At 36.7% G+C, this 27,205-nt stretch overlaps 1 protein-coding gene across 1 annotated transcript in view; it reads right to left on the reverse strand.

The window, feature by feature from the left end:
* Positions 1–27,205, reverse strand: part of PIAS1 (protein inhibitor of activated STAT 1) — a 117,376-nt gene that overhangs the window by 30,020 nt on the left and 60,151 nt on the right. Inside the window, exons 3-7 of the mRNA XM_040643060.1 lie at positions 14,917–15,001; positions 14,609–14,656; positions 10,899–10,989; positions 10,103–10,237; positions 3,324–3,429 (exon numbers count right to left, since the gene is read on the reverse strand). Of these exons, the coding sequence (XP_040498994.1) occupies positions 3,324–3,429; positions 10,103–10,237; positions 10,899–10,989; positions 14,609–14,656; positions 14,917–15,001 (465 nt within the window). The remainder of the gene's footprint in view (positions 1–3,323; positions 3,430–10,102; positions 10,238–10,898; positions 10,990–14,608; positions 14,657–14,916; positions 15,002–27,205) is intronic.

The raw sequence follows: 27,205 nt of genomic DNA on the forward strand, positions 1-27,205 counted from the left end.
GAGTAGGGAGTAGCTTGTTTTTGTATTTTTTAAAGGATGAAAAAGACCTGACAGAGAAGGCCGACAGGAAGAGTTTATAGAGGGACAGAGAGCAGATAAATGAGGGAGTGAGGTCCCATAACACTGCTCCTGAGCATCTCCACCTGGATGTCTCACAGACATCTCAAATACTAATGTAAGCACACACTCTGATCTTTCCCCTACACCTCAATCTTTTCCACACCTTCTTCCATCTCAGTAAATGGCACTACCGTGTAACTCCTCCTTGACTTCTCCTGTTCCTTCACTCCCCACATGTAACCCACTACCATTGCTATTCTTCACCAGTTCTCAAGCCATCAACTTCTATGTCCATCCCCATTACCTATGTTCAAGACACCATCACCTCTTACCTGGACAACAGGTTCCTAACTGGCTTCATCGTATCAGTCCAGCCTCTCTTCAATTCAGTCTTCAGAGTAACCTTCTTATTGCCCAAATCTGATCATGTCACTCTGCTAGAACTCTTTCCGGGGTTTTCTATCATCTACCTTTATGTCATCTGTATGAACTTACCCCATAGCTATCTCTCTGGCCGCTGTCCTCCTTGGTTCTCTCTTCTCTAACTCCACTGGCCTCGTCTCTTGGCATATTCCCCTCTCATCTTTGGGCTTAACTTCTCCTCACGCTTATAATCTTGTCTTAAACATCACAGCACCAGAGAGGACTATGTTCTTCTGTTGTTAACTCCAGAGTTCCCTGTCTTTCTTCTTTAAGGCACATGTCACAACTGTAATTCATTAATGACTCGCTCAATCATTTAATTCTGTCTTTCCCACCAGACTGCAAACTTCTAAGGGATGCAGAGACGGTGTGTGTCTTGTTTAATGCTATATTCTCCTGTGCCTGGAACACTGCAGACTCTTAATATAATTTCTTGAATGAGAAGAATAAATGAATAAAAGATTAACTTTGAGCAGAAAAAGGGACATTTCCTCCTGAGACAGAAGAGAATAAGTAAGGATACGTACAAGTGTAGATAAGTTGAAAAGCAGTTATGATGGCACTAAGATTAAGGAAGAAAAGGGCATTTGAGAGAATTCACATCTTGTAGCGCCAATTTTCTTGCAGTGGCAGTGTGCTGAGAGAGGGGGAGTAGTGTTTAAGTAAACTATGGCCAAGGTTTAAAGTGACTGCTGCAGGGAAGAAGGAAAGGAGACAGGAACGTGACCAAAAATTAGTGAAGGGCTGCCTCTGCAATAGAGGGGACAACTACACAAAGGCAGAAACCACAAGACAAAAATGTACTAAATCAAATGAATCAGAGTAGATGTCTCTGTGAAAAGTCTCAATATTACTAAGTTTATTCTTTCAAGAACATAATAGTGCCTGATTTGATGACTACAACGCTGCCAGAGGAATTCACTGATAAGATTAAGAACAACTTACAATGAATATATTTTTAGGTAATCTGATTTTTCAAAAATATCTGGAGAAACCTGTCAATATTTTCTTCTGTCAAGTTGTTTTATATACAATGTTTTAATTACACAATTAATTTACTCAGAAAGTTATTTCTTTATAGATAGTATAAAGGCAAACAATCTGTTCTTTATTCAATTACGACGAATGTCCTACTAGTAGGATCCAAATTAATGTTTTATTGGTTCTCCAGGCCAATAAGTAAGATAAGATATAAACTGCCACAAAAATCCCACACTCTGCAACTACTCTCCACTTCCTGCATTGTATCAGAGATGAAATAAATAGCCTCTGAATTAAGAAGTTTTTGCTGCTTAATAGTGACTAACAGTGGTTCCTTCCAGAAAATAAAATAATCCTAGGCTCACCTTCCTACTCCCCCTCCAGATGGTGCTACAACTACAAGTGGAGAAGAGCGAACAGCTTGAGCAAAACCAGTCTGCCTTACTACTATTATGATTATTAAATATAACAGCCTCATCTGTCTTATTTCTTGGTATTACTTCTTCTACCCAAGCTCACATAATTCCATAACACTTTCTGTTTAGTGAGATTCTATAGCTATGTGGCAAATATGAAGATTCTCAGTGAATGACCAGGGATGGACTTCAGCAAGTGTGGGGGAAAAAAAATTCCTTCTCTTGCACTCTCCTTCCAAGCAGATGTCTGTCCCTCTTCTTCTCTGTCCCTGCCAACTGGTGCTTCCTCTCCCCTAGACCCCAAACTAGGGCTGTCATTCTAGCTCTCCACTGTCTTTTGAGGAATGTCTACAGAGGCATTAGCCAAGAGTCTGCTCCTCTTAGCTCAGGATTATTTGCATTTTAAAAAGGGTTCTTTTAATGCAGAAATGTTCTTCAATGAGGTACTGAGGGTATACTGCTATTCAGAGGCAGTGGGATCTTTTACTCTGGCACAGAAACAGGTTAGCAAAAAAAGATAAAAGCTATGCCACCGAGGAAGGTGAGAGGAAAGCTGGCCTTACTTCTTTTCACCAGAGTGTGCCTAACTACAAATCTGAGAGTGGGTTTCGTTAATCAACTCACATCAAGAATCCTCAAAGAGGAGCTATCTAATCCCCGCCTGTAAAAGTTTTGTTCCCTGTGTCCAGCCCCATCCCCGAATCCATCCATAAAGAATTTCTCTCTCACAAAGAAGAGAACAAAAGAACTTAGTTCACCTCCTGGGAAAGGCTGCCGACCTCTGGCCTTCATCTTCAAAAACTGAGGCCAGAACGGTCAATTTGCAGACCTTGCTGCATCTCAAATTCTACACAACACTATGAACCATCCAGTTATTCGACTTTGGAGGAGCTTTAGAAATGTGGTAACAACCTCTTGTTACAGATGAGGAAAAGGAAACTCGGAGAAGTAGAGTGACTTGTCCAAGGCCTACGTAATTGATAAACAAACCGCTTCATTATTATTTTTACCATCCCACTCTCTTTTTACTTTATTAATGCAGGGATACAGTCATCACGTACCGCTGCATATTTTTCCTGGATAAACCTTAAATATAAAATAATTCTCATGAAATACATGTCAAAATTTCCTTCCTATCTCCTAGAATTCCATAAACATTTATTTTATGAAGTTTTAGTAAAATATTCTTCCATATTCATTTACTGGCTTGCTGAACTTTTAAGGTCAGTAAAATAGAGATTATAAAATACAGGTCATAAAAAAAGATATTAAAACTACTTCTAAGTCTTGATTTACTTTATTCAGAAAACAAGTTTTCAGTGTTTTGAATCTTCTACGACAAGCTCTAGTGAAAAAAAGAAATTTCTTTTATTGAAAATATACTACTCTAACCTTTACCAAAATAGTTCAGCTGCATAAATGAAATAAGTTTATCATACGTACTTAAAGCTCTAGAATGATCCGGATTCCTTATTCCCTTTGCTCGTAACCTCTGAAGAAGAACTGTTGAGGACAACTGTTTTACAAGATACACTGCCATGGAATAGTTCTGGAAAAAAAAAAAAAAAAAGATGTAGAAAAACAACATATGTAAGTAAATAGTACATCTATTTTAATCCCAAAATGACAGGGAAAGAAAACTAACACTTGTTAAAACACCTACTGTGTGGCCAGGCACTATCAGGTGTTTTCATGAACAGGAATTAATTTAGTCCTAACCAAAAAGCTGCTGAGGTGGTCATAAACCTACTTTTATGGAGAAGGAAAGGGAAGTATAGAGAAATAAAAGAATTTTGCAACTTTCAAGCAATAAAGCCAGGCTGTCATCCTTCTATATTACCTGACTACCTATGCTTGAATCTAATCAATTTGGGACACCTACATAAAAAACAAAAACAAAAACAAAACAGTTAAAACTAAATATAAACCAAGACCAATAAGATGTCAAAATCATCATAAACCACATTTAGTAGGTAACAGACAGGTGTAAAATAGTAGCTATTTAAAAACTACAAATTAGATTGGCTTCCTAATCTATTCCATCGAGTCTCTCTTTTACCTCTAACTACTTTTGAAAGACCCTACCTACATGGGCCATTATCACAAACAGAGGGAACGCTGAAGATTCTCAAAGAGAAGCTGCTGGTCTGGCAAATGAACAGATGAATATCCATTACCAGCAGAGGACTGGTAAAGGAGATGGTAGCAGGAGAACGGAACAAAGAACACGGTTAATCAATAAAGCCAAGATGGAGTGAAGGGTACGTGACTGGATAAGAGGAAGAAAAGAGGGCTGAGGCTTACTTATTTAGGGTAGGAGAGAGATCTAAATGAGAAGGCCCACTTTCCATCTGGTGTTGGGATCAAGAGGAAGATCAAGAGATTTGGAAAGAAGCAAAAGGAAAAATACTTACTGCCACCTTCTAGCTTACAGCTACATACACTTTCTGAAGCACTCTAAACATATACTGTCTACTTAATTTAAACCTCGCAGAAGGCCCTATACAAGACAGGTAGGATAATTATTTTTCTAAGAGTTCATGAAAAGGAGGCACAAAAAGGTTAAGTCATCTGCTCATGATCATGCATCTGCTGGGTGACAGAGCTGGCACTAGAACTCAGGAAGAAAGAACAGGGCTGTCAGGACAGTGGACTTACTGGCCAAGACTAGTGGAGTTCTCGACAGTTCTTGCTATAACACACCTTGTTTTGCTTTGACGCTCCTAATCAACTTTCAGACTTTTCAAAAATGCATTCCCCTCTTTTAACAAGAGAAAATACCCTACAGTATCCTCTGGAAGGCCAAATTTTCATTTAGAATTCAGAAACCTATCCAAGTTCGTATGTTATGTATTTTCTGGAGAAAAAACGAAGTGTCAAAAAAGCTAATTTACAAGGAACTTTAAAACTTGCCTAAATTTTAGAGCATACAACACACCAATCTAAAATAAAACTAAAAGGCTTCCTCTGGGGGAAAAAAAACCTTACTCACCTTTATTATTTATTTGATTAATGTTTCGAGTATGATAGAAACTGGAGAAATGCTAATTAACACTGTGAAATTATGTACTGACAGCTTGAATCTTCAGTACTACAAATTCCCCTCAGGCTTTTTATAATTTTTTAAGGAGAGATCAAGTAGAAACCACAGCTACAAGTTCACTGAAAAGGTATGTTCACTCTAGTTGAAACATGTACCCAAATTAAAAAAAGCAGCAGCAGCAGCAGAAAGAATGTCAGGTATTAACAAATGCCACTTGTACTGATAATATGGAATTCAATTTTATATTACTTGAAAGAGATTCAGCAGCAAAAAACCCCAAACCTTCACAGTGGCATGCTATCTCTTCTAGGGAGATAATATATTGTTTCTGCTAACCCTTCAAAGTACTACTTAATTCCAACTACTCATAAATATTGTATTACACTGATGTTTTTGTCAAATGCCTTCTCAAAAGTCTTCAAAATTGTCTATCAAGTTCACAGGACATTTTCTCCATATTAAGATATAATCTACTCATGAAGTGTCCTTTACACCAGTATCTAAATAACTTTTCTATAAACAATGAGAGTTTAATAAATGCTAAATGCAGTGATTACCCTGAGGGAGGATAAGAAGTTATAATACAGTTCACTTATTTCCTTCAAGCACTAAACTGGCTCTTCTTTTTAAAGAAATATTGTCTTTTAAAAATTGAGATATAATTGACATATAACATGGTGTACCAACATGTTCATCTGACACACTTACGTACTGTAATATGATTACCACTTTAGCTTCAGCTAACACTAACTCTTCTATTTCCTTTGCAGATGTATTTTTAACATTTCTCAGTAGTAACTAACAACGCAAATTAATCCCCAGAACAGTAAGAGATCCTACACAAATGAACAGAGTATCCCTACAAGTTGAATCAAAACTAGTGACAGAAAAACAATCTAATAAGTTATCTTCTGGGCTTCGGTAAAGAACAATTTTCTTTCAATGTTTTACCTCAAAAAGAAGGTCTCCAACTTGTAGACCGCGGTCTGTACAAAGATCTCACCTAGTAGACCACCTTCAAATCACTGAACATACTGTCTTCCTTCTGAGGTCTGAAAGGCTTTCCTCTCTCCTCTAATGCTATGTATCGGCACCACATTTCCCTTCTCTGATACAGCTGAGACTTCTTTCATAGTTCACTGTAAACACCCTGGTAGGCTATACGTTTCACACACAGGCAAAAAACCCAATACAGAACAAAAAACATTTTTCAATACCCTCTTCAAAAAGGGAGACAAAAAGGTGGACCCCCAAGGTACACTAGAAGTAAAACATTTAAAAGGATTTCAAAAACCTAACGGTGACGTATTAATTAGGCAAAGGAAAAAATATAAAGTTGATAGGTGTCAAAAAGGATTCTGATAGAATTCAAAATCCATGTCTCACAACGATCGCCAGTAAAAGAGCAATATAGGAGTACACTGTTGATGTAATTAAGTTCTGTCAAAAATTAATTACATTAATACTTGTACCAGTAGTAGTCTCATTTTCATAAGGAACAAGTTGAGCATGTCTACTAGCAGTCCCATTATTTAACATTGTTCTGAAGGTTCTAGCCAGCACAACAGGTTCTAGCCAGCACAACAGAACAAAAACAAGAAATTATGATGTAAGTACTAGGATTATCATTATCTGTATGACCATACATCTTTTCAAACCTAAAACTGCCCACCTGGAAAAACCAAGAAACCAATTAAAAAGCCATTGGAACCAATATATGAATGCAAGTATTAAGTAAATATTCAACAATCACTAGCTTTTAAATAAACCAACAATAAATAAATTCTTTAGAAAATATAATAGAAAAAAGATCTACTTATAACAGCAATTATAACAATAAACAACACAGGAATTAATAAAAATATGGAAGATTTATATGAAAAAACCTATTAAATGACTGAGGAACATAAAACAGGTTCTGAATAAATGGAGAAACATACAGCTCCTGGAATGGAAATACTAAATACTGTTAATAAATTAATCCCCCCCCTAACTAATATACCAATTTAAAGCTATCTCATTCCACTTCCCAGAAAGATTTGGGGGAGCAATGCACGGCTCCCTCTCCGCAATTACTCTTCCAACACTTCTGCTCTCCTCACAGCCTCCCTCACCCTCAGCTCACATTTTCTCCTCTAGCCCAAAGTTACCCTCTCGGTCTATTACCAATTGCCTATTTAGAATGTCTCCCAGGCATCTCAAACTCAAAAGCTTCAAAACTGAACTAACTCATGATTTTCTCCATCTAGTTCTCCAACACTTCTTCCTCCAGAGCAATGACAAAAAACACACCTAAACTCATCCTTTTTTAGTGTTTCCTCTATCTTAGTAATGTCATCATTTACCTTCTCACTCTAGCCAGAAACCCAGGAGTCATCCTTGACATCTCCAGGCTCTCTCAGCCTCTACTGGTAATTTCTCGCTCAGTCCTGCCGACCCACAACTTCTCTCCATCCCCACCGCTCTGGGCTAACACTCGCTCTCTTCCACTAATACTTCAGCAATAGCTTGTTCCTAAGAGGTGACTCCTCTGCATGATTCTGGCCTCCATTCAAACTGTTTACCACTCTGAAGAGTGACCTTTTGTGAACAGAAATGTACTACTGTAAAATTCTCGCTTAAAAAGAGAATATACTTGGGGGCGCCTGGGTGGCTCAGTCCTTAAGCATCTGCCTTCGGCTCAGGGCATGATCCCCGGGTTCTGGGATCGAGCCCCGCATCAGGCTCCTCTGCTAAGAGCCTGCTTCTTCCTCAATAAATCTTTAAAAAAAAAGAGAGAGAGAGAGAGAATACACTTGGGGCATTTGGATGGCCCAGTAAGTTAATCGTCTGCCTCCGACTCAGGTCATGATCCCAGGATTCTGAGATCCATCTCTGCATTGGGCTCCCTGCTCCTCAGGAGTCTACTTCTTCCTCTCCTTTTGTCCCTCCCCGCTGCTTGTGCGTGTGCACGCTCTCTCTCTCTAGCATGCTCTTTCTCAAATAAATAAATAATCTTTAAAAAAAAAAAAAAGAGCACATCCTTAACATTAACAGTACCTCACAGGCCGTGCGTGGCTTGGCCCTTTCTTACCTGTGTAGCTTTATCCTATGCACTACTCTTCCCCACTCTCTGCGCTCTAGCCTCGGTGGCTCCCTCTCAGTTTCCTGGAAAGAACCAGGCTCACCCCTGCCACTGGGCTGTTGTGCAGGTTGTGTCCTCTGAACCTTTTGCCCAAACCGCTTCCTTCTGCCCTTAACTCTTGGCTCAGTCACTACTTCCTCAGGGAAGCCCTACCTAACCTCTGCCTAATTCGGAGTACCCTTTAATGTACTCTAAAATCACTGCACACCTCTCCTTCACAGTCCCTCTAATAAGTATGTTCACCTTTTCGTGTGTGACTATGTGGCCCCACATCTCAGGCTCTAAAAGAATGAGGACTTTTTTCTTTTTTTAAGATTTTATTTATTTATTGGACAGAGAGAGACACAGCGAGAGAGGGAACACCAACAGGGGGAGTGGGAGAAGGAAAAGCAGGCTTCCCGCTGAGCAGGGAGCCCAATGCGGGGCTCAATCCCAGAACGCTGGGATTGTGAGCTGAACCGAAGGCAAACGCTTAAGGACTGAGCCACCCAGGCGCCCCGAATGAGGACTTTCTTTTCTCGCTATGGTACTGTCAGTTTTCAGTATAGTGCATGGCATACAGTAAACATTCAATGAATTTCAAATGAATTAATGAATAGACATGAGCTCACATGATAAAACTGAAATAATCAAAACCATTCTGAAATTGTCCCAGAAAAAGAATACAAGACTAAGAAACAATATTAAAAAATTCAGAAACATACATAGGATAAATAAAAATCAAATATATAGGGGTGCCTGGGTAGCGCAGTCGTTGGGCATCTGCCTTCGGCTCAGGGCGTGATCCCAGCATTCTGGGATGGAGCCCCGCATCAGGCTCCTCCGCTGGGAGCCTGCTTCTTCCTCTCCCACTCCCCCTGCTTGTGTTCCCTCTCTCGCTGGCTGTCTCTATGTCAAATAAATAAATAATATCTTTAAAAAAAAAAATCAAACATATAGTAATGGTGGCTTCTGAATCAGCATTTATTTAGTTAATGGTGTCAGACCAACTGGCTACTGAAAAAATGAAAGTAAATTTTTATTTCACACCACACAGAATTTGCGATGGACTATTTAAAGGTAAAACAAAAAACCTCAAAAGTCTAGAAGAAAATATAAACAAATATTTATGTAAGCTTCGGAAGGGCAGAAAAACTTAAATGTGATGGGGACTGAGGAGGAAAGACCACAAAAAAAAAAAAATCGTTAAAAACTGGCTCTATAATAATTTAAGTCCTCTAAATATTAAATAATCACATTAAAAAAAATAAAAGGCAAACAAACTGGAAACAAATATTGGCAACACGTGAAAGAGGTTAAGTCTTAATACATAAAGAATTCATAAATAAGAGTAAGAAAAACAGCAATAGAGGAATAAATATGGATATAATTTTAAAATGTAAATCACAACAGACAAAATATGTTCAATCTCAATAATAAAAGGAGCACTAGTCAAAGCAACATGGTGCCTTTATTTACTACTAAACTTGGTAAAGATTTTAAAGAAGATAAAAGTATTGATAGGGTATGGGTCAACAGGCACACAAACACTGAAAGTCAGAGAATAAATTTGTACATCTTCTGGTAAGGCAATCTGTCAAAGTACACGAGATTTCTTTAAATTCTGCATGCTCTTTGACTTAGGAATTCCACTTCTGGGAATTTAAGGAAATTATGATATATGTATGCAAAGCCATAGCTACTAGGATGGTCTCTGAAACAGCAACAAATCAATCAATCAATAAATCAACTGATTGCTCAACAATAGGGAATAGACTAAATTATGGCATATTCATACTGGAATATGACCTAGCCATTAGAAATCATGCAGATGAACACGTAATAACATAAAAGACGTTCATGATAAATTGCTGAGTGAAAGGATCAGGTTATAAAACAATGAATACTGCATGATCCCATTTTTTAAATGGGAACATGCTGAAAATTCATTGTGAGACAAAAATAAATCCCTTTGCAACTCATTTTACAATATCATTTACATATAAGCTCAGGTAGCCATGGAGATTAACCCTTCCTTATAATACTAAAATCTAGAGAAAATAAAAATTTACTTACTCTTCCAATTTCTGCAGTCCAAGAAACAACAATGGTGTTTGGTACTGTTGTGGACAATCGGACAAGTGAGGTGATATTGATTGGTCGGCTGGGTCGCTTTGGTTCCACACCATTTTTTGTAGGTGGAAGATAACCCTAAGGATGAAAGATGAAATATAATTTATTTCCACTTATTATTTCCACAATCATTTCAATTTCCATTCCTAAAACAAACAAAAAACCTCCACAAACTACATACTGGAAAATATGAATATTTTCATTAAAAATTAGAGAAGCAAACAGTTACAAGATTATTTCTCTGAACAACCCTACAGTCTCATTATAGTAAGCCTGAGAATAATACTGGCGAGAGAAGTTACAAATCTCTAAAACGTCAAGAATCAGGATGAATTCATAAAGAGCTTGAATAAGTATATAAGGAACACTTTAACGGTGACCAGTAACAGCTTGAGCTCTCATTCTGTTTAAGACACAGCATTCTTCCCCTGTTCTACCATAGGCTTCCAGATTCACGTAAGTGTCACTAAGGTTTTGCTGAAACAATTTTTTGTCCCTCAAAATCCAGTGTAACACTAAAACTACCACACTCATCTCCAAGTCCTAGACTTTGTCTCCACAGCTAATGTCACAGCTGTTAATTATACACAGTTGGTGCAAGTGTTTTACACAGTCACATGAAATATACATCCAAAATAAAGATGTTTTCTTCATGAAAAACTATGATTAACAACAGCTGTCATGACTTATTTGATAGCTATGCTGGCAATGCATTTAAAGAATAGCTTTTAGGACTTACCGGAAGGCTGCAAGGTTTTGTATTCACTTTCACACAAAGATTGGGTGGGAAGTGATCTTCTTGTGGACAACTGGTTTCTGATAAACAAAACCTAAACGATAAAGGACAAGTTTAACTTCCTTTATTAAAGGATGACCTCAATATTTTTGTTCAATAGCTAATCTAAAAGGATGCTAAACTTAACAACAACAAAAACTACTACGGCTAGACATTTCACATGATGAATAAGCACATTTAAACAAATTGAAAATAAGTAATTCTGTCAACGTAGAGTTTCAATGATCATGACTATCAACCTACAGTCGTCTTCATAATATTGCCAATCATTTAATTAAGCATGTTCTAGGGAGGGAAAAAAGGCTCTGTAGTGGAATAAATTTAAGACATTCTGAACCAAAAAATCAAATTAAGTTATCTTAATACAGAACGTCTCAGAGCTAGGGTAACATGCATTGTCACTTTCTAAGAGGGAGATATACACGGTATCTCCCAAACTTATCTGCTTATAAAACATTCATTTTTTGGTTCTTAGCAGAATATACTGAAAATGCTGTAAGTCCATCCCTAAGACCAAATTCTATCCGCTAAGCCAAGGTACTCCATTATTCCCTGAGAACAGAAGGTGTTGAAAAATAACATTATCTGTACTATATCCACATACATTTAAAATAGTATTTTAGAAACTCATGAAAACATTTATTTCTAAATTAAATGCATAATCTTTTAGGAAAACTATGGACAGCTACATAATTTGTAAGTTCTCACTCTGTTCACGCTTACATAAAGAAATAAATTATTAATTTGCTATTCAAGACATCTTAATAACTTCCTTATTCCCAATATACAGCTGAGGCTCATCCCACCTTTTTTTTTTTTTTTTTTTAAGATTTTATTTATTTATGAGAGAGAGAGAAAACAAGCAGGAGGAGCGCCAGCCAGAGGGAGAAGCAGGCTCCCCGCTGAGCAAGAAGCCCGATGCAGGACCTGTTCCCAGGACCCCGGGATCATGACCTGAGCCAAGGCAGGGGCTTAACGGACCTGAGCCACCCAGGCATCCCGGCTCATCCCACCTTTATAGAACATTCACAGCATCTTTGAGTTATATGTTAAGAAGAACCCTATCTGAATTCTGTGAAATATTCATCACACACAGACATCTTCCCTCAACATATACGGTGTAGGGTCTTGACCTGACGGCTATGGAATCTGTGTGTGGGAGGATCCACAAGTTGGACAATTTTCTATGTACATAATATACATATCTGTATGGGGAACAATCTGTAGCTTCCATCAGATTCTCAAAGGGTAAGGATCCCATAAAACAGTTAAGAATTACTGATCTACAAAGATTTTCTTGAAATATACGTAGCAACACAGATGAAAATACACAGATGTCAAAGCTCATAGGATCATCTCTAACCCCGGCAAAACCTATTATAAGACAATCCTTCATACTGCAACAGTAAGAGGATGCTGCAAAGTTTTTAATAAATTATTCCCATGCGTGATAAATTTGAAACACGGACTCTGGCTGCCTGAAGCTACAGAAAAGAATGATTTATATGACAAGCTGACTCCTAGTCATTTAAGTAAAAGGTGAAAATCTAAGCCACCCTAACAAAACAAGGAAAAAGAAGAAAAAAGAGGAATAGCAGAAAGTTGCTGTGAAGGAGTTCATGGTGGTGGGGAGGGGAAACAGGTACATAAATGAGAACAGACTAAGAATCTAATAGAGAAGACACTAACCTTAATCCTGACCAAATTATTTTCATGCTTTAGATGCAATTTATTAATTAGGATAATAGGTATACACTCCCAGCTCACGAGGATTGTAGACCTAGTTAACGAGGGTAAAGGGGTTATAAAAAAATAACCATTTTATCAAAACACAAAGAACCACCTAATAATTACCAAATGTAATACAAAACGGTTCTTGATTTTCATCAAGTTCTGGAGATGAATTTGAATTGAAAATGGCTAAACCATTTTTAACCACCGAGATTCCCTCAGAATCTCTGTTTACCTATCTTAAAAAGAAAACATTCCTTTGGAATGTGAGCCATACCTGTTGCTGCATTACAGAATGCATGAATATTAATATAAAATATTCAGGACAGGAACTACTCTTTTGTTCTAGAACTATGGTTTTCAAACTTTATTTTAGTCTTGGGACTCTTTTTTCAAATGAAAACTAGCCCAGAAGTCAAATATGCAAAACAGATCAAAGCAGTCCTACTTGGGTTGGGGGGGGGCGCGCAGGGGAGACAACCTAGCACAGATCCCTAAGGGTGGCTCCAAGCAACAGTTTAAAAAACACTGTTTCAAATGATAATGTCACATATCAGTATGAACAAAATAAAACTGCTGATGCAGAAGTAAGCAAAATTATAGCAATATGTAATTATGAAAGCATCATACTTTAGTCCTTTAATTTATTCAGTCATTATCATGTTCTGCCCCTGACAGAGGATAAAGTACCTTTTACATAGGAACATCTTTGTCAGTGCCCTCTAAAATCAAGACTTCAGGGGCACCTGGGTGGCTCAGCTGGTTAAGCGTTTGCCTTCAGCTCAGGTCTTAATCTCAGGGTCCTGGGATGGAGCCCTGCATCAGGCTCCCTGCTCAGCGGGGAATCTGCTTCTTCTACTCTCTCTGCCTCTCCCCCCTGCTCTGCTCTGTCTCAGTTTCTCTCTCAAATAAATAAATTTTAAAAATCCTTAAAAATAAATAAATAAAATTTTTAAAAAATAATAAAATCAAGACTTCAACCTCTCCTCTGCCTTCTCACTGCTTTCATCACTCTATTTTTAAGCCAAGATCAGAGTTTTCCACATCATTCCCTGAAGCACTGAGAAGGTGTTTTATTCTCTTTTCTGACCTCCTAATGTATTTATAATTTGTATACACAACTTCAGATCCAATTATTGAGACTGTGGTTATCTGACTTATCCTTCCCACTTTAGGGAAAACAGCTTATAGAGAAAAACAAGTCTTGTACTTCCTCTTCCATCCCTATTGTGACAAGACTAGTGTGGAGCAGTTAGGTTCCTACAGGCATAGTCAAAGAATAAAGAGTACCGTAAGATGGTTTACATAAGACGGAGAGACATATTAACATCAAAAAATTCTTGGATATCCTTAGAAAAAAATGAGCTAAGAAAAGAAACTGAACAAGGGGAAACTGTGAATCCATGCTGGAAAATTTTCCATTCGTCTTTGCAAAACTATCAAGAGATGTCTCTTGAAATCTAGAATAGTGTTTTTAAATTAATGATTTACAATACAGGACAAAGCAAATTAGACTGTTTTGGTTTTTGTTAGTCTGTGAGACACTGTACACTTAACCTAAGTACTACTTCCTTATTTACAGTAGTTTGTCATCCATACAGATGAGGCTTTTGCACTTTCATAAAGGGAGTAGTTCTGACGAGCTCACACTATCACATCATTTAAACATATCATTAGCTGGAGCTTCCCAACCAACTAAGGGCAACTAAAACAGAGAAAGGTAGGTATCTGGTATATGACTTGCTATATTAAAATCTAAAATGGAAAAAATTAGGATATTTCACAACAGAAGGCCTTCTCTCACCCAAACATCTAAACCTAATACTTTCAATATAATTACTGAAAATTTCATAATTTAAAAAAATCTTTAAAGAATATTAACTTTTAAACATTGGATATATTTACTGTAGGCAACACTATACCTTAACTGGACCTGCACTGTGAAGTCACATTTGGTCCCAGAAATATCCCTAGAAAAGAGGGGTAAGAACCACAATTATTTTTAAAATATGCACATGAAAGCTGACTCAAAGATACTATTACACCAAAAGTTCTTCAAATTATCAGAGATATAACTGTTCTTCAGATAACTAACACTATAATAGTATTTTCAATACTAATATTTGCATGACACTAATACTCACCCAATACACTGTTTTAAAAAATCACTTATTATAGACATTACTGGTTTCGAAGGCCAAACTGCAAGTTACACTTGAAGAGAACTTACATGGAACTACTGATTTGCTGCACTTGTTGTGGTGTCAATGCAAATGCAAAACAGGTTTCTCGAAAGCGCTGACTGTTGTCTGATGCTAAAGAAGAAAAGAATTATACTTTTAATTACCTTCAAATTCATCAATAGAGAACATAACAGCCAGAAAAAAACAAAAGCAAGCCCAATCATTCACATGACTTTAATTAACTGGAATGCATTCTAGAGTTTAGATAACAAGGCAATTAAAGCACTGAAAAGTAAGAAATGCACCAGTTGTAATATAACAAAGAGGCACCAAAATGGCTAATTCCAAAAGCTGTATCAGGATTCAAATTCAGAAAATACATAATCAAAGAAACACTAATTGAAAATTATCTAATCATATAAATGTGTGCATCTAAAAAAAGCACACATATAAAAACATGCTTATATTAATTTTATTTAAAATAGGAAAAGATAAACCCATTTAAAGATACATGGTTTTTGAGCTAAGTAACAAACATACACATCTGGAGATCTGCACAGGTGAGGTGACATTTGGTCTTTAACGCAAAATATGAATTTTATAACCTCCTGCCTAACTATACCATGCAAGTGTTATACAGTAAATATCACAGACACTTTCTCCTAAACTTAGATGATCTGATTTCAAAATTTGCGTAGTCACTATCTCAGAGAAGGAAACAGTTATAAAAAGAGGGGAAGGAAGGGGATGAAGAGGGGAAGGGAGGGAGGGGAAGGAAGCAGGGAANGAGAAAAGGGTAAGACAGCAGGCAAGCAAGGACAGGTCTGTGTAAGAGCAGGGATTCCTTACAGTATGCTGCTGTGAGCAACAGTAATTCTATTGGCTTATACCAGTTACACACATATTTTAAAAAACAGCACTAATGTTTCCTCAGTGCTTGGCACAAAGAAGCAATGAATGATTGCTGAAGAATAAAAGAATATGACAATTTAAAAATACCAAACTATTTAAACTATACTTCTCAAGGGTAATTTTCTAGAACAAAAGGATCACTAAAAGTTACTAGCAAGGAAATCCTGGCCTGTGGACCACTTAAACCCATGCAGAGAAGTAGGTGAATTTGGCCATCTCTTGTTTAAATGGGGTCTGATCTGACTTGTAAGCAACACTTCCTCTACAATTACCACGAAATTGCAGTATGCCATGCTGAAAAATCTGTACAAATGTATCACGATGAGAAAAAAATGGAAAAGATCACTGCTGATCTATAATTTCGTCTCAATATAGAAGCATCTTTTAAAGGCCAGATTTGCATTTCTGCTTTCTGTGAACTGGGAAGGCTTTTTCTTAAAGAATCTATCCCCAAGAAAGAGTTACCAACCAGAAAGTGATCTTAATTGTGAGGTATCAACCTGGCAAATGGCTGATAACCAAGGACCAGAATGCAGAAAAGCAGATCGTTTCCCCCGTCAAACAATACAAGTAACTCCTTTGCTTCTTATAGGATATCTCTCCACGAAGATTTTTAATCCAGTAGGCTTAGCCTAATTTAGATTTTTGGCTCCATTCTAAAACAGTGCTAAAATAATTTCCCAAGTACAAAAATTCGTATTTCTCTTTAGGCAAAATTTCAGATCCATTTTAGAATATATGAGTACAGTAAGTTTTGGACACACACATGCAGATTTAGATAAAGAAGACATGACAAAAATAAAGAGGCAGTTGCTTGTGCCACACACAGAAATAAGTTTTATTACTTAGTAATAACCTCTATTTACAAACTCTTTTTAGATTGTAATGCTCATGAAGTTATTACAATTTACCTGGAAAAGCACCTTTCATCTATGTGGTTTACAGGCTTAATTTTCACAATGAATGCCAGTGAAGAACTTAAAGTTTTGTCTTAGGTAACAGACTATCTTAAAAACTTTTCTGAAAGGCAATTAAGCTGTTACTACCCCTTTCAGAAAAACTCAGGCCAAAAAGAATCACAGAATCCTCATAATGAAAAAGGAGTCCAACATATCATCCAAAACAACTTCCAATGTTGACGGTATGCATCTCAGAAGGTATACAAGACAATCCATAGGGATACAAGAAAAAGTACCTACCTACCTGTAAATAGAAGTTTTAAAAGGTTGAGATTTTACATGAAATCTTAAATATAATTTATAAAAATATCTAAAATTTTATGTAAAATCTTTAACTTCTACTTTTTGCTTTATCACATATAGAATATTAGTATAATAGCTTAATAGATATGACATACACACACACACACGAAATTATTTTACTGAGAGGTGCATATGATCACATAAGTTTGCAGAACACCGATCTAGAGCTCAACCTTCCTTTCAACCTTTCCTCACACTTTGTTTGAAACCATTTAGAGGTAGGAAAAGAGTGGCCATTACCTTGTCAGGCAGAAGATGGCTGATATTAACAGTTTAATTGTAAGAAAGCATGCAGCCCTATAGAAAGTAGCAAAATTTAGTGGAAAGAGATGAGGTCACATAGACCTAGATTCCAAAATGGATTTGCCATTTACTTGCCATATGACCATAGATACTGTTTGTATCTGTGACTGTTTTCTCCTCCAATATTTAAACATATACACACACATACACAACTTCATAGAGTTATTTTGAGGAATAAAAATGAGATAAGATATTTAAAACAACCAACAATTTCCTTTTCTATCCGCTTTCCTCCTTTCGCCCTTATACTGAGTCAAAATACATAATGCTGTAATTTCTACCCATCCGTGTCATACACCATATCCAGTGACAGCCATTCTTCAAGTATTTTAGACAGCATTAACGAGACCCTCTTTCTCAACTCTTCTTACTGTATTTCGGGGGCGACTGCAGAATTACTCACCATCCTGATCCTCCGGACATATTCCAGGTTGTCACACCCTTAAAGTAACAGCAAGAACTCTGTCACAGTACACATATTTATTCTAAATATCTGCTGCCCCTCTCTCTGCTGGCTCATCCTTATGGGAAGATTATTCCAGTGCCGCTGACATTAGCTTTGGCCAGTGAAAAGTGAGTGGAAGTATACCACTTCTAGGCAGACCTTTATGAGTTCCCCTTTGGTTTCACCATCTTTTGTTCTAGTCTACCCTGATTCTAGAGTGAAAAGAACATAAAGCACAGCCACAGCCAATCTGCAGCTAGGAAGTAACATAAGCCAGACATAAACCTTACTTGTTTGCCACTGAGATTTATGGTTGATTATAAACCGATTTATTAGTCCAGATGTGATGTGACTGGAAGAGCATTTTTATCAACAACTACCATCTACTATTGTTAATCGATACAGCAATGAAGAAAAGGCATCTGCTCCTTTTTCATATTTAGAAATTGATGTTCAAAGTCGTATGTTCACTGTCAAGGCCTCCTACTAGGTTAAGTAGAAGCAGAATTGGAACTCAGATCTAAACATCTCCACCAAAGTCCATGTTCTTCTCATAATACGGGTCCATTAGCTCCTCTGATCTGGGTGGCATACTTCTCTCCATGCAGCTTAGCATTATACTGGATCATAGAAAATAGGAAAAGAACAACCCACTATCCCTTCATCATAACTGTTTATCATTTTTACATATTTCCTTTTAGTCGTTTTTATACCAACTTGTATAGACAATTTGAAAATTCACTTTAAAGAAATCACCCTTATCACATTTTTCAATTATAATCTCTATTACTATATTTTAATCATTGCATTGTATTTTATCTATGGGGTATAATGAAAATTTTGATTACTCCCTTGATTAGCTACTTAGGTTGTTTTTAATTTTTCACTACTTGAAACAACTCTGTGAACATCTTTGGGCTCATGTGTGTTTTTTGAAGGGGGGGCTTAGTTATTACTTTCTTTGGATCAATTCCCAGATGTGGCATTTCTGGGTCAAAAAGTATGGGGATTTTTATGAATCTTGACACACTGTGGAAGTGATTTTCAAATGGTTGTAACATTATATATAAGACCACCAGCAATTTATGCATCTACTAATTGCACCCTACTCTGGCCTGCATGGGAGTTGTGCTAATTTAATGGGTGGATCATGGTAACTCCTTAGTAGTTTAATTTGCCTTAAAGAGTTTTTCCCTGTTTTTGTTTCGTTTCCTGTTTAGTTAATTGTCCAATCTTGTCCCGCACCCATTTTTGTATTTGCATAGGGGTTTCATATATGAGAAAATTAACCTTTGGAAATTTGCTGCAAATTATTTCCCACAGTCTGCTATATTTTTTTCATTTGGCTACATTTTTGGATGATATATAAGTTAAACTTCTATGTAATCTAATCTGTCAACCATGTCCTTTGCAAATTCTAATTTGTTCCTCTTCTTAGGTTCAATCAATACACAATTCAATTTTTTGGCTTGTTGTTTCTATGTAATTATTAATCCATCTGGAACTTATTTTAGTATGTGATATTTTTAAAAATCTAAATTTCTGTTACTCCAAACTGCTTACCATTATACTAACACCATATGTTAAATAATCCTTCCCTTCCCTATGGATGTGTTTCCTTTATCATGCATTAAATCCTTATATCCAACATGCTCCATTTCCGGGCTATTTTCCCATTGGTCTTTTTTATCCTGGTGCTGACACTCTATTTCTCAATTGTTATAGATTCATTGTGTTTTAATATCTTATAGTTAGGCTTCTCTCCACCCATTCTTTTTTCAGAACTTTAACATCAACTTAAATATTTATTCACCTAATGAACTTCTGTATAGTCTTGTTATGATTTTTAAGACCTAATGGTATTTTGAGTAGAATTACAATAAACCTACAAATTATTTTGACAGCTGACATCTTTATAGCTTTACATCTTTAATTTTGCCATCCTGGAGTACTATACCTGTGTCCACTTATTCATATCCTCAAGGTTTTGTCATTTTCATCACATAGTTACATAGTTCCCATTAAGATTATTCTTATGCCAAGTATCAATCAATAAGAGAATGAATAAATACTCATATAATAAAACACTCTGAAACTAAAAGAAAGAGAGAGAGAGAGACAGCAAAATCAGCAATACCAAAGGTTGTTTCTTTCTGAAGATCGGTAAAACTGATATGCCTCTAGCCAAACTAATAATAAGAAGAAGAGTGGACACAAATGACCAATATCAGGAGTAAGAGGTGACATCACTACTGATCCCACATATATTAAAAACATATGAACATATGAAACTATTACAAACACCTTTATAACAAAAACTCTGACAACTCAGAAAAACCAAATGTCTTGAAAAACAGAAACAACCAAAGTGCACTCAAGAAGAAATAGATAACATGAATAGCCCTATATCTAGGAAAGAAATTGAATTTGTAGTTAAGTATCTTTCCTCAAAGAAAACTCTAGGCCCAGATGTTTTCTCAGGGAAATCTACCAAATATTGAAGAAAAAAAATACCAGTTCTATATAAATTGCTTCAAAAACCTGAATAGTTCTATCAAACATTTAAAAAAGAAGTAATACAAGTTCTAAACAAACTCTCCTTCAAAAAATTAAAAAGGAGGGAATATATCTCAACTCATTCTATGAGGTCAGTATTACTCCAGTACCAAAACAAGACAAAGACATTACAAGAAAATTATTGACCATTACCTCATATAAGCATAAACACAAACACTCTTAGCATAAATTTAGCAAATCGAATCTAACTTTATATTAAAAAGGATGGGGTCCCTGGGTAGCTGTTGTTAAGCGTCTGTCTTCGACTCAGGTCATGATCCCAAGGTCCTGGGATCGAGCCCCACATCAGGCTCCCTGCTCGGTGGGAGGCCTGCTTCTCCCCTCCCCACTCCTTGGCTTGTGTTCCCTCTCTTGTTGTCTCTCTCTCTTTCAAATAAATTAAATCTTAAAAATAAAAAAGACAAAATTGAAGGGCTAACAGTAGTTGATTTCAAGACATTATAAAAGTACAGTAATTAAGACAGTGTGATGTTGGTGTCAAGACAGTATAAAAATAATCTATAGAACAAAACAGTCTCAAAATATACCCACGTATATATATGAACAACTAATTTCTAACAAAGGTGCAAAGGCAATTTAGTTGAAAATGAATAGTCTTTTCAATGAATGATGCTGGAACAACTGGACGCCCATGTATGCAGAAGGAAAAAAAGGAGCTTCAAATCATATAGTATACCATGTGCAAACATTAATTCAAAACAGGTCATAAGTGACATCACAGAGGAAGCTCTAGAGGTTAGTCCCTCCTCTAAAACGACCACTGAGCTGGGGAAAAGTCTATCAGAATCAATGATTTCAGAACTCTGAAACCTGATCAGACACTTACAACAACCAGGGGAGTTGTTTGGTAAGACAAGCCTGCTAAAATTTGTTTAAAAAGCTATGTGAGTGATCTAGCAACTATCCCCCACCATTTCTGAGCCCCACTATGGCTGTGGAGACTATGGCCTGAGTTCCTAGAGAGGCTGATGAGGCTAATATGGACAGTAAGAACCTAGTCCTCCAAAAATTTGGGGTTTTATGTTTTGTGTGGTCTGGTGGTTCCCTAAGGGACCAGAGCAGAGGTTTCCCTTTGTTTCAAGACCTGCTCTAGCTTCAGCATCTTCCCTGACAGCATCTAGCATAAGATTTAAAGAGACGTACACACTTGTTTTTTTTTAGATCCAGACATCTGGAAAAATCTCTGTCAGGGGCGCCTGGGTGGCATAGCAGTTAAGCGTCTGCCTTCGGCTCAGGGCGTGATCCCGGCGTTATGGGATCGAGCCCCACATCAGGCTTCTCCACTATGAGCCTGCTTCTTCCTCTCCCACTCCCCCTGCCTGTGTTCCCTCTCTCGCTGGCTGCTCTCTCTCTGTCAAATAAATAAATAAAATCTTAAAAAAAAAACAACTGTCAGATCACAGGCTGACTGAAGACACAATGGAACAGAAAATTCACAAACCATACACAACAAGGAATATAGACTTTGCAGAAATAGTGTGGAAAAGTCACTATACAAAACAGACAGCTGCACCACACAAGTAACAAAAGCAATCACTGAAGAGAGGGAGAATCTGATTTCCAGAGTTAGTGTATTAAGATACTCAAAACAACCAGTTCTCCACAAAAATTTGCAAGGATAGACATATAGAGTAATTGAATACAACTGAGAGCCCAGAAAAAAACCCTCACATCTATGGTCAACTGATTTTCGACAAGCATGCTAAGACTATTCAATGGGGAAAAAAGAGTCTCTTCAACAAATGGTAGGAAAACTGGTTATCCACAGGCAAAAGAATGATGTTAGACCCCTACCTTACATCATATACAAAAATTAACTCAAAATGGATCAAAGACTAAATTTACAAGCTAAAAAGTAAAAATTGTAGAAGGAAACAATCTTCACGACCTTGGATTTTGCAATGGTTTCTTTAAATAGGATGTAAAAGCAGAGGCAAAAAAAAAAAAAAAGGTATATTCTGGACTTCAATAAAATTAAAAATGTACATCAAAGGACATAAAAAGAATGAAAAGACAACACACAGAACAGGAGAAAATATTAGCAATCATATACCTGATAAGGTTCAATTTCCAGAATACATGAAGAATTCCTACAACTCAACACCAAAAAACTACTCAATTTTTTAAATGGGCAAAGATGTGGATACCTTTCTAAAGAATATATACAAAAGGCCAACAGACACATGAAAAGATGCTCAACATCTTTAGCCTGGAAAATGCAAATTAAAACCACAATGAGATATACACCTAGCAGAATGTCTAAAATTTTTAAGATGACAACACCAAGTGTTGGCAAAGATGGAGAGCAACTGGGGAGCTCATACACTGCTGGTGGGAACACTTTCAAAATCAGCTTGGCAACTGCTTAAAAAGTTAAACCTACATCTATCATATGACCCATTTATTCCATTCCTTAGCAATCTACCCAAGAAAAATACAAGCATATAACCACACAAAGGTTTGGGCCTCAATTTTCATAGCAGGTTTGTTTTCAACAATCCACAACTGGGAACACCCCAAATGTCCGTTAACAGGTGAATGACTGGTGTTCCATCTATATAATCAAATACTACCCAGCAATAAAACGGAATAAACTAATCACATACAATACCACAGATAAGTCTTACTTATAATCCTGAGTAAAAGAAGATCGGCCCCTCCCAAGTATATAACCCACAATTCCATTATATAAAATTTTAAGAAATGCAAATTAATCTATAGATGCAACATTCATATGTGAGAGAAAGCACATCCAATCTAGGGGCTCAGTGAGAACACAAGAGGTAGCAGGGAAGGATTACTAATGGGATGAGGAAACTGTGGGGAGTGATGGTTATATTCATTATTTTGATAATGGTGATGATTTCATAGGACAAATGTATTAAACTGTACATTTTAAATATGTGCAACTTACGATATGCCAAGGTTATTTCAATAAAGCTGTTTAAAGAAAAAAGAAACCAGTGTCTAAAGCAAAAGGAGGGAGGGAAAAGCAGAGGAGGAGGGAGATGAATCAAAAAAACCCTGAGGAACTACCAACATTAAAGGCGCAAATCAAGTAAGAAATAGCCAGGGCCGCCTGGGTGGCTCAGTCAGTTAAACATCTGCCTTCAGCTCAGGTCATGGTCCCAGGGTCCTGGGATGGAACCCCACATCGGGCTCCCAGCTCCATGGGGAGTCTGCTTCTCCCTCTGCCTCCCCCCCCTAGCTTGTGCTCTTTCTCTCTCACTTACTCTCTTTCTCTCAAACACATAAATAAAATATTTTTTTTAAAAAAGGAAGGAATAGCCAGAAATTCAGAAAGAAAAGCTGGAGGAAATGGTGTCCTTGATACCAAAGGAAGAGAATTTCAAAGCAAATGGGGGCAGTGTTAAATGCTCAGAGGTCAGGTAAAACAAGAGTTGAGAACTGGATTTAACAACCAGCAAGTCATAGGTGAACTCCGCTGGATGTGTTTCCATGGAATGGGAGGAGCAAAAGCCAGAGTGCAATGGGTTCAGGTGTGAATGGTGTAAGTTACTGATTGTAACATTTAAATATGAGATCTCCAATTGTTTTCATATCTGCAACAGGAAATTATATTAATGTCTCAGGGTTTTGCATTAATTACCGTACTTTCTGAATCACTGGAACCAATCTTGAAGGTCTCTAAAGTTCTAGAATGTATAGTAATTTGAAACTTTTGAAATTTTGCTAAGACCAGAGTTTGACTGCTGGCTGTTTGGGGGTTGAAGGATTTGTGTCTTTCAGGTAGTGCCTCAGCCTCTCAATGTGACTGAATTGCTATACACTTGTAGTCACTGAAGGTAAAACAAGTCATTCAGATTTTCACTTACTTTATGCTCCAATTTAGAGAAAAGAAGAAATGTTCTAGTGCTGTTCATAACTAAGGATACTTACAAAGGTTATGGGGAAATATCTCTTATGAATATTAAGGGCTTACTGTACTCATAGGAGATTTTCAACAACCTTCTCCCAGTAACTTATAATTACTAACATTCCATCTGTAAGAAAGAAAAGCACTGTCCACAATAACCGGGATAAAACTGTAATTCAAAATACACAAAATGTGCAGAGAGAAAGTTAAGGTTTTAAAATTTCATTGGCTTTTTTTTTTGTTTGTTTGTTTTACATATTGTTCCAGAGAGAGATGAACTAGACTAAAAAGAGAAAGAGGAATCATGTTGCAATTTACATAAACTCAAAACACTGGAAGGTAAAACCTAGATACATAAAATAAACAAGGTTATTGAGATTCTGATGATAGAAACACTGAGCTATCTAAGTGGCTGTACTTTCAACTGCTCTAAAAATATTCACTATTCCACCTCACCAGCAGAAAGAAAAGCTAAAAATAGTCATCTTTCTGTTATAGAATATTTCTTGCTGTCTTGGGGAAAGTGAAACTGAAGTACCTATCTACAAATGTCAGCCTTAAAATCTTTAATGTTTTTTCAAACAAACGAAAACCTGGACAACTATGTAATTTTTGAAAACAGAGCTGGAACGATATATTTTCAGCCATTAAGCTGCTAACTACCATTAAGACAGAATGTTGCAGAAAATTTATTTCCTCCAATAAAGGCATATACACCAAATCATCAACAAACTAAGAGTGCCTGGATGAACTATTTTATCTTTAAAATGGGAGGTTTCTTTAACAATATTTAATGACATGACAACACAATCATAAAATATTAAGAAAAAAAGGCAAGATATAAACTTGAAATGTACAGCATAAGCAAAATTGTGTGTGTGTGTGTATGCACTATTGAAAGACCAAAAGAAACAATTTCTTTGTAACTTTACTTTTAAAAATTCTTCAGATCGCATTATGTATTGCTCTTACAATAACTTTTTTGTTTTACATATCTTGTACAAAAACCAATGTAGTATCACACACACATTAAATATAGAGCTGTGATGTTCTACTGCTAGAGTTCAAGAATTTTCAGGATGGCAAATATTTTACAATAAAATCTGGCTAAAGTTCTTTGGGGTACAACAAAAGTTACACAAGAATGTTTCAACTCACACAGAACGAAAATTACCAACACTAAGAAACAGGAAACAATTGTAACATGCAATACTATCAGACTTCAGTTTCATAAAGCCCTTTGATTTCATTTTATCATACCCTAACTGCAGGTTCCTAATAAACTCATATTCAGTATGCTTGCCTGTGCTTTTCATGGTCTTTCTCCTCTGGAGTTTAACTCCTATTTATTTTGTCTATTTTTTTTTTTTTTTTTTTTGATGGTTTACTGAGTTAGTAGCTAGTTTCCTGATAGACTTAATCAAATGAGCCTATAGACTCCTGGGCAACTTTAAAGCTAACAGTATGGTAAATATTTTATCTGGCCCATCTACTCGCTCATGGCTGGCAGGCCATCAGGCTATTTTAAGTCCAGTGGGTTAAGAAACAGTACTGGGTCAAATCAAGCCAGCCGGCTATGAACCAAGTCTGATGATCAATGTTTAAATGCAAAAACAGAAAACGGAAACAGACTATAATTAAGAAGCTAGTTTTCTCTTTCTCTTGCAAAAATTTCTTTTCATTTTCTTCTTTTTGGTTTTTGTTATTGACAATACAACCATTCCAAGTTAGGGAGAAAAATCTAAAAGTCTACTAGTTCACAACAGCAGCTAAGAAACTGTTGTATACACTTTTCCAGGCATTTTCCCATATATATAACACGTACGCGCATACATACACCCATGAGTGTGGGAAACTGCAATGAAAACACTTTTCACTTAAAAATGTGTAACAAAATCTTTCCACGTCAATAAACATTATCTTTGTCATTATTTTACGGGGCTACATGGTATTCTATTATAGAGATGTGCCATAATGTAACTAATCTCTTATTGCTGGACATTTATATTATTTTTAATTTTTTCCTTCCACAATCAATGCCTTTCCTCCCTCTCTGGGTGTGTGTGTGTGTGTATGTATCAGTATGATCTTCATTTCCTTAGGACATCCTCTTAGAAAATGAATGGGTGGGGTCAAAACAGACACGTTCTTAAAGCTTTTGTACAAGGTGCCAAATTTCTTCCAGAAACGTTCACCTGCATAAATAAGTGGTATATGAGAGTTCTAGATTTCCTTGGCAACACTAGGCAGTAGGTTAAAAACATCTTATTGTTTTAAATTTGCCTTTCGTTGGCTATTCTCTACTTTATGACTACTTTTCATACCTTTACTGGCTTTCCTTGTGTTGTGAATCACACTACTCTGCTGCGTTAGTCATCTTTTCATTTTTTTCTCTTGATGCTTCAAAACTGAGAAACGACCATTGCTTTTAGTGACATTACAGTCACTGATGACCTAGATAAGAGCAGTTTCTTTGGCATGGGGTAGGTCCAAACCTACTTGGAAACATGAAAGAAAGGGAGAAAAGAAATAGGAGACAGTAAATTGAGACACCCCTGGCAAGAATTCTGTGACAAAGGAAAAGAAAACGGGGGTATAGCTGGAAGGAAATTAGGAGAAAAGTAGTTTGTTTTAAGATGGGAACGTTAGCTTAATGTTGTATATTAATGGGAATGATCTAGTAAAGAGGCAAAAAGCTGATGATGCACAAAGCATTAAGGATTGGCCTGAGCCCAGAGACTTCATCCAGGGTGCTAGAAAAAAACGTATATTAACATATGGGCAGAAAAAAAACGTATATAACATATGGGCAGAGATGCGGGTAGATGGGTATAAGGTACTTATGATGGTGGGAACTTATAAAAGTTAACTTCTGATTGGTCCCATCTTCTCAGGGAAGGAGAAATAAAAACGAAATGTATCAGCAAAGAGAGTGGAAGAACTGTTGTTTGTAAAAGAGT

Source organism: Ursus maritimus, unplaced genomic scaffold (assembly GCF_017311325.1).
Source record: "Ursus maritimus isolate PB19 unplaced genomic scaffold, ASM1731132v1 scaffold_27, whole genome shotgun sequence".
Classification (NCBI taxonomy): Eukaryota; Metazoa; Chordata; class Mammalia; order Carnivora; family Ursidae; genus Ursus; species Ursus maritimus.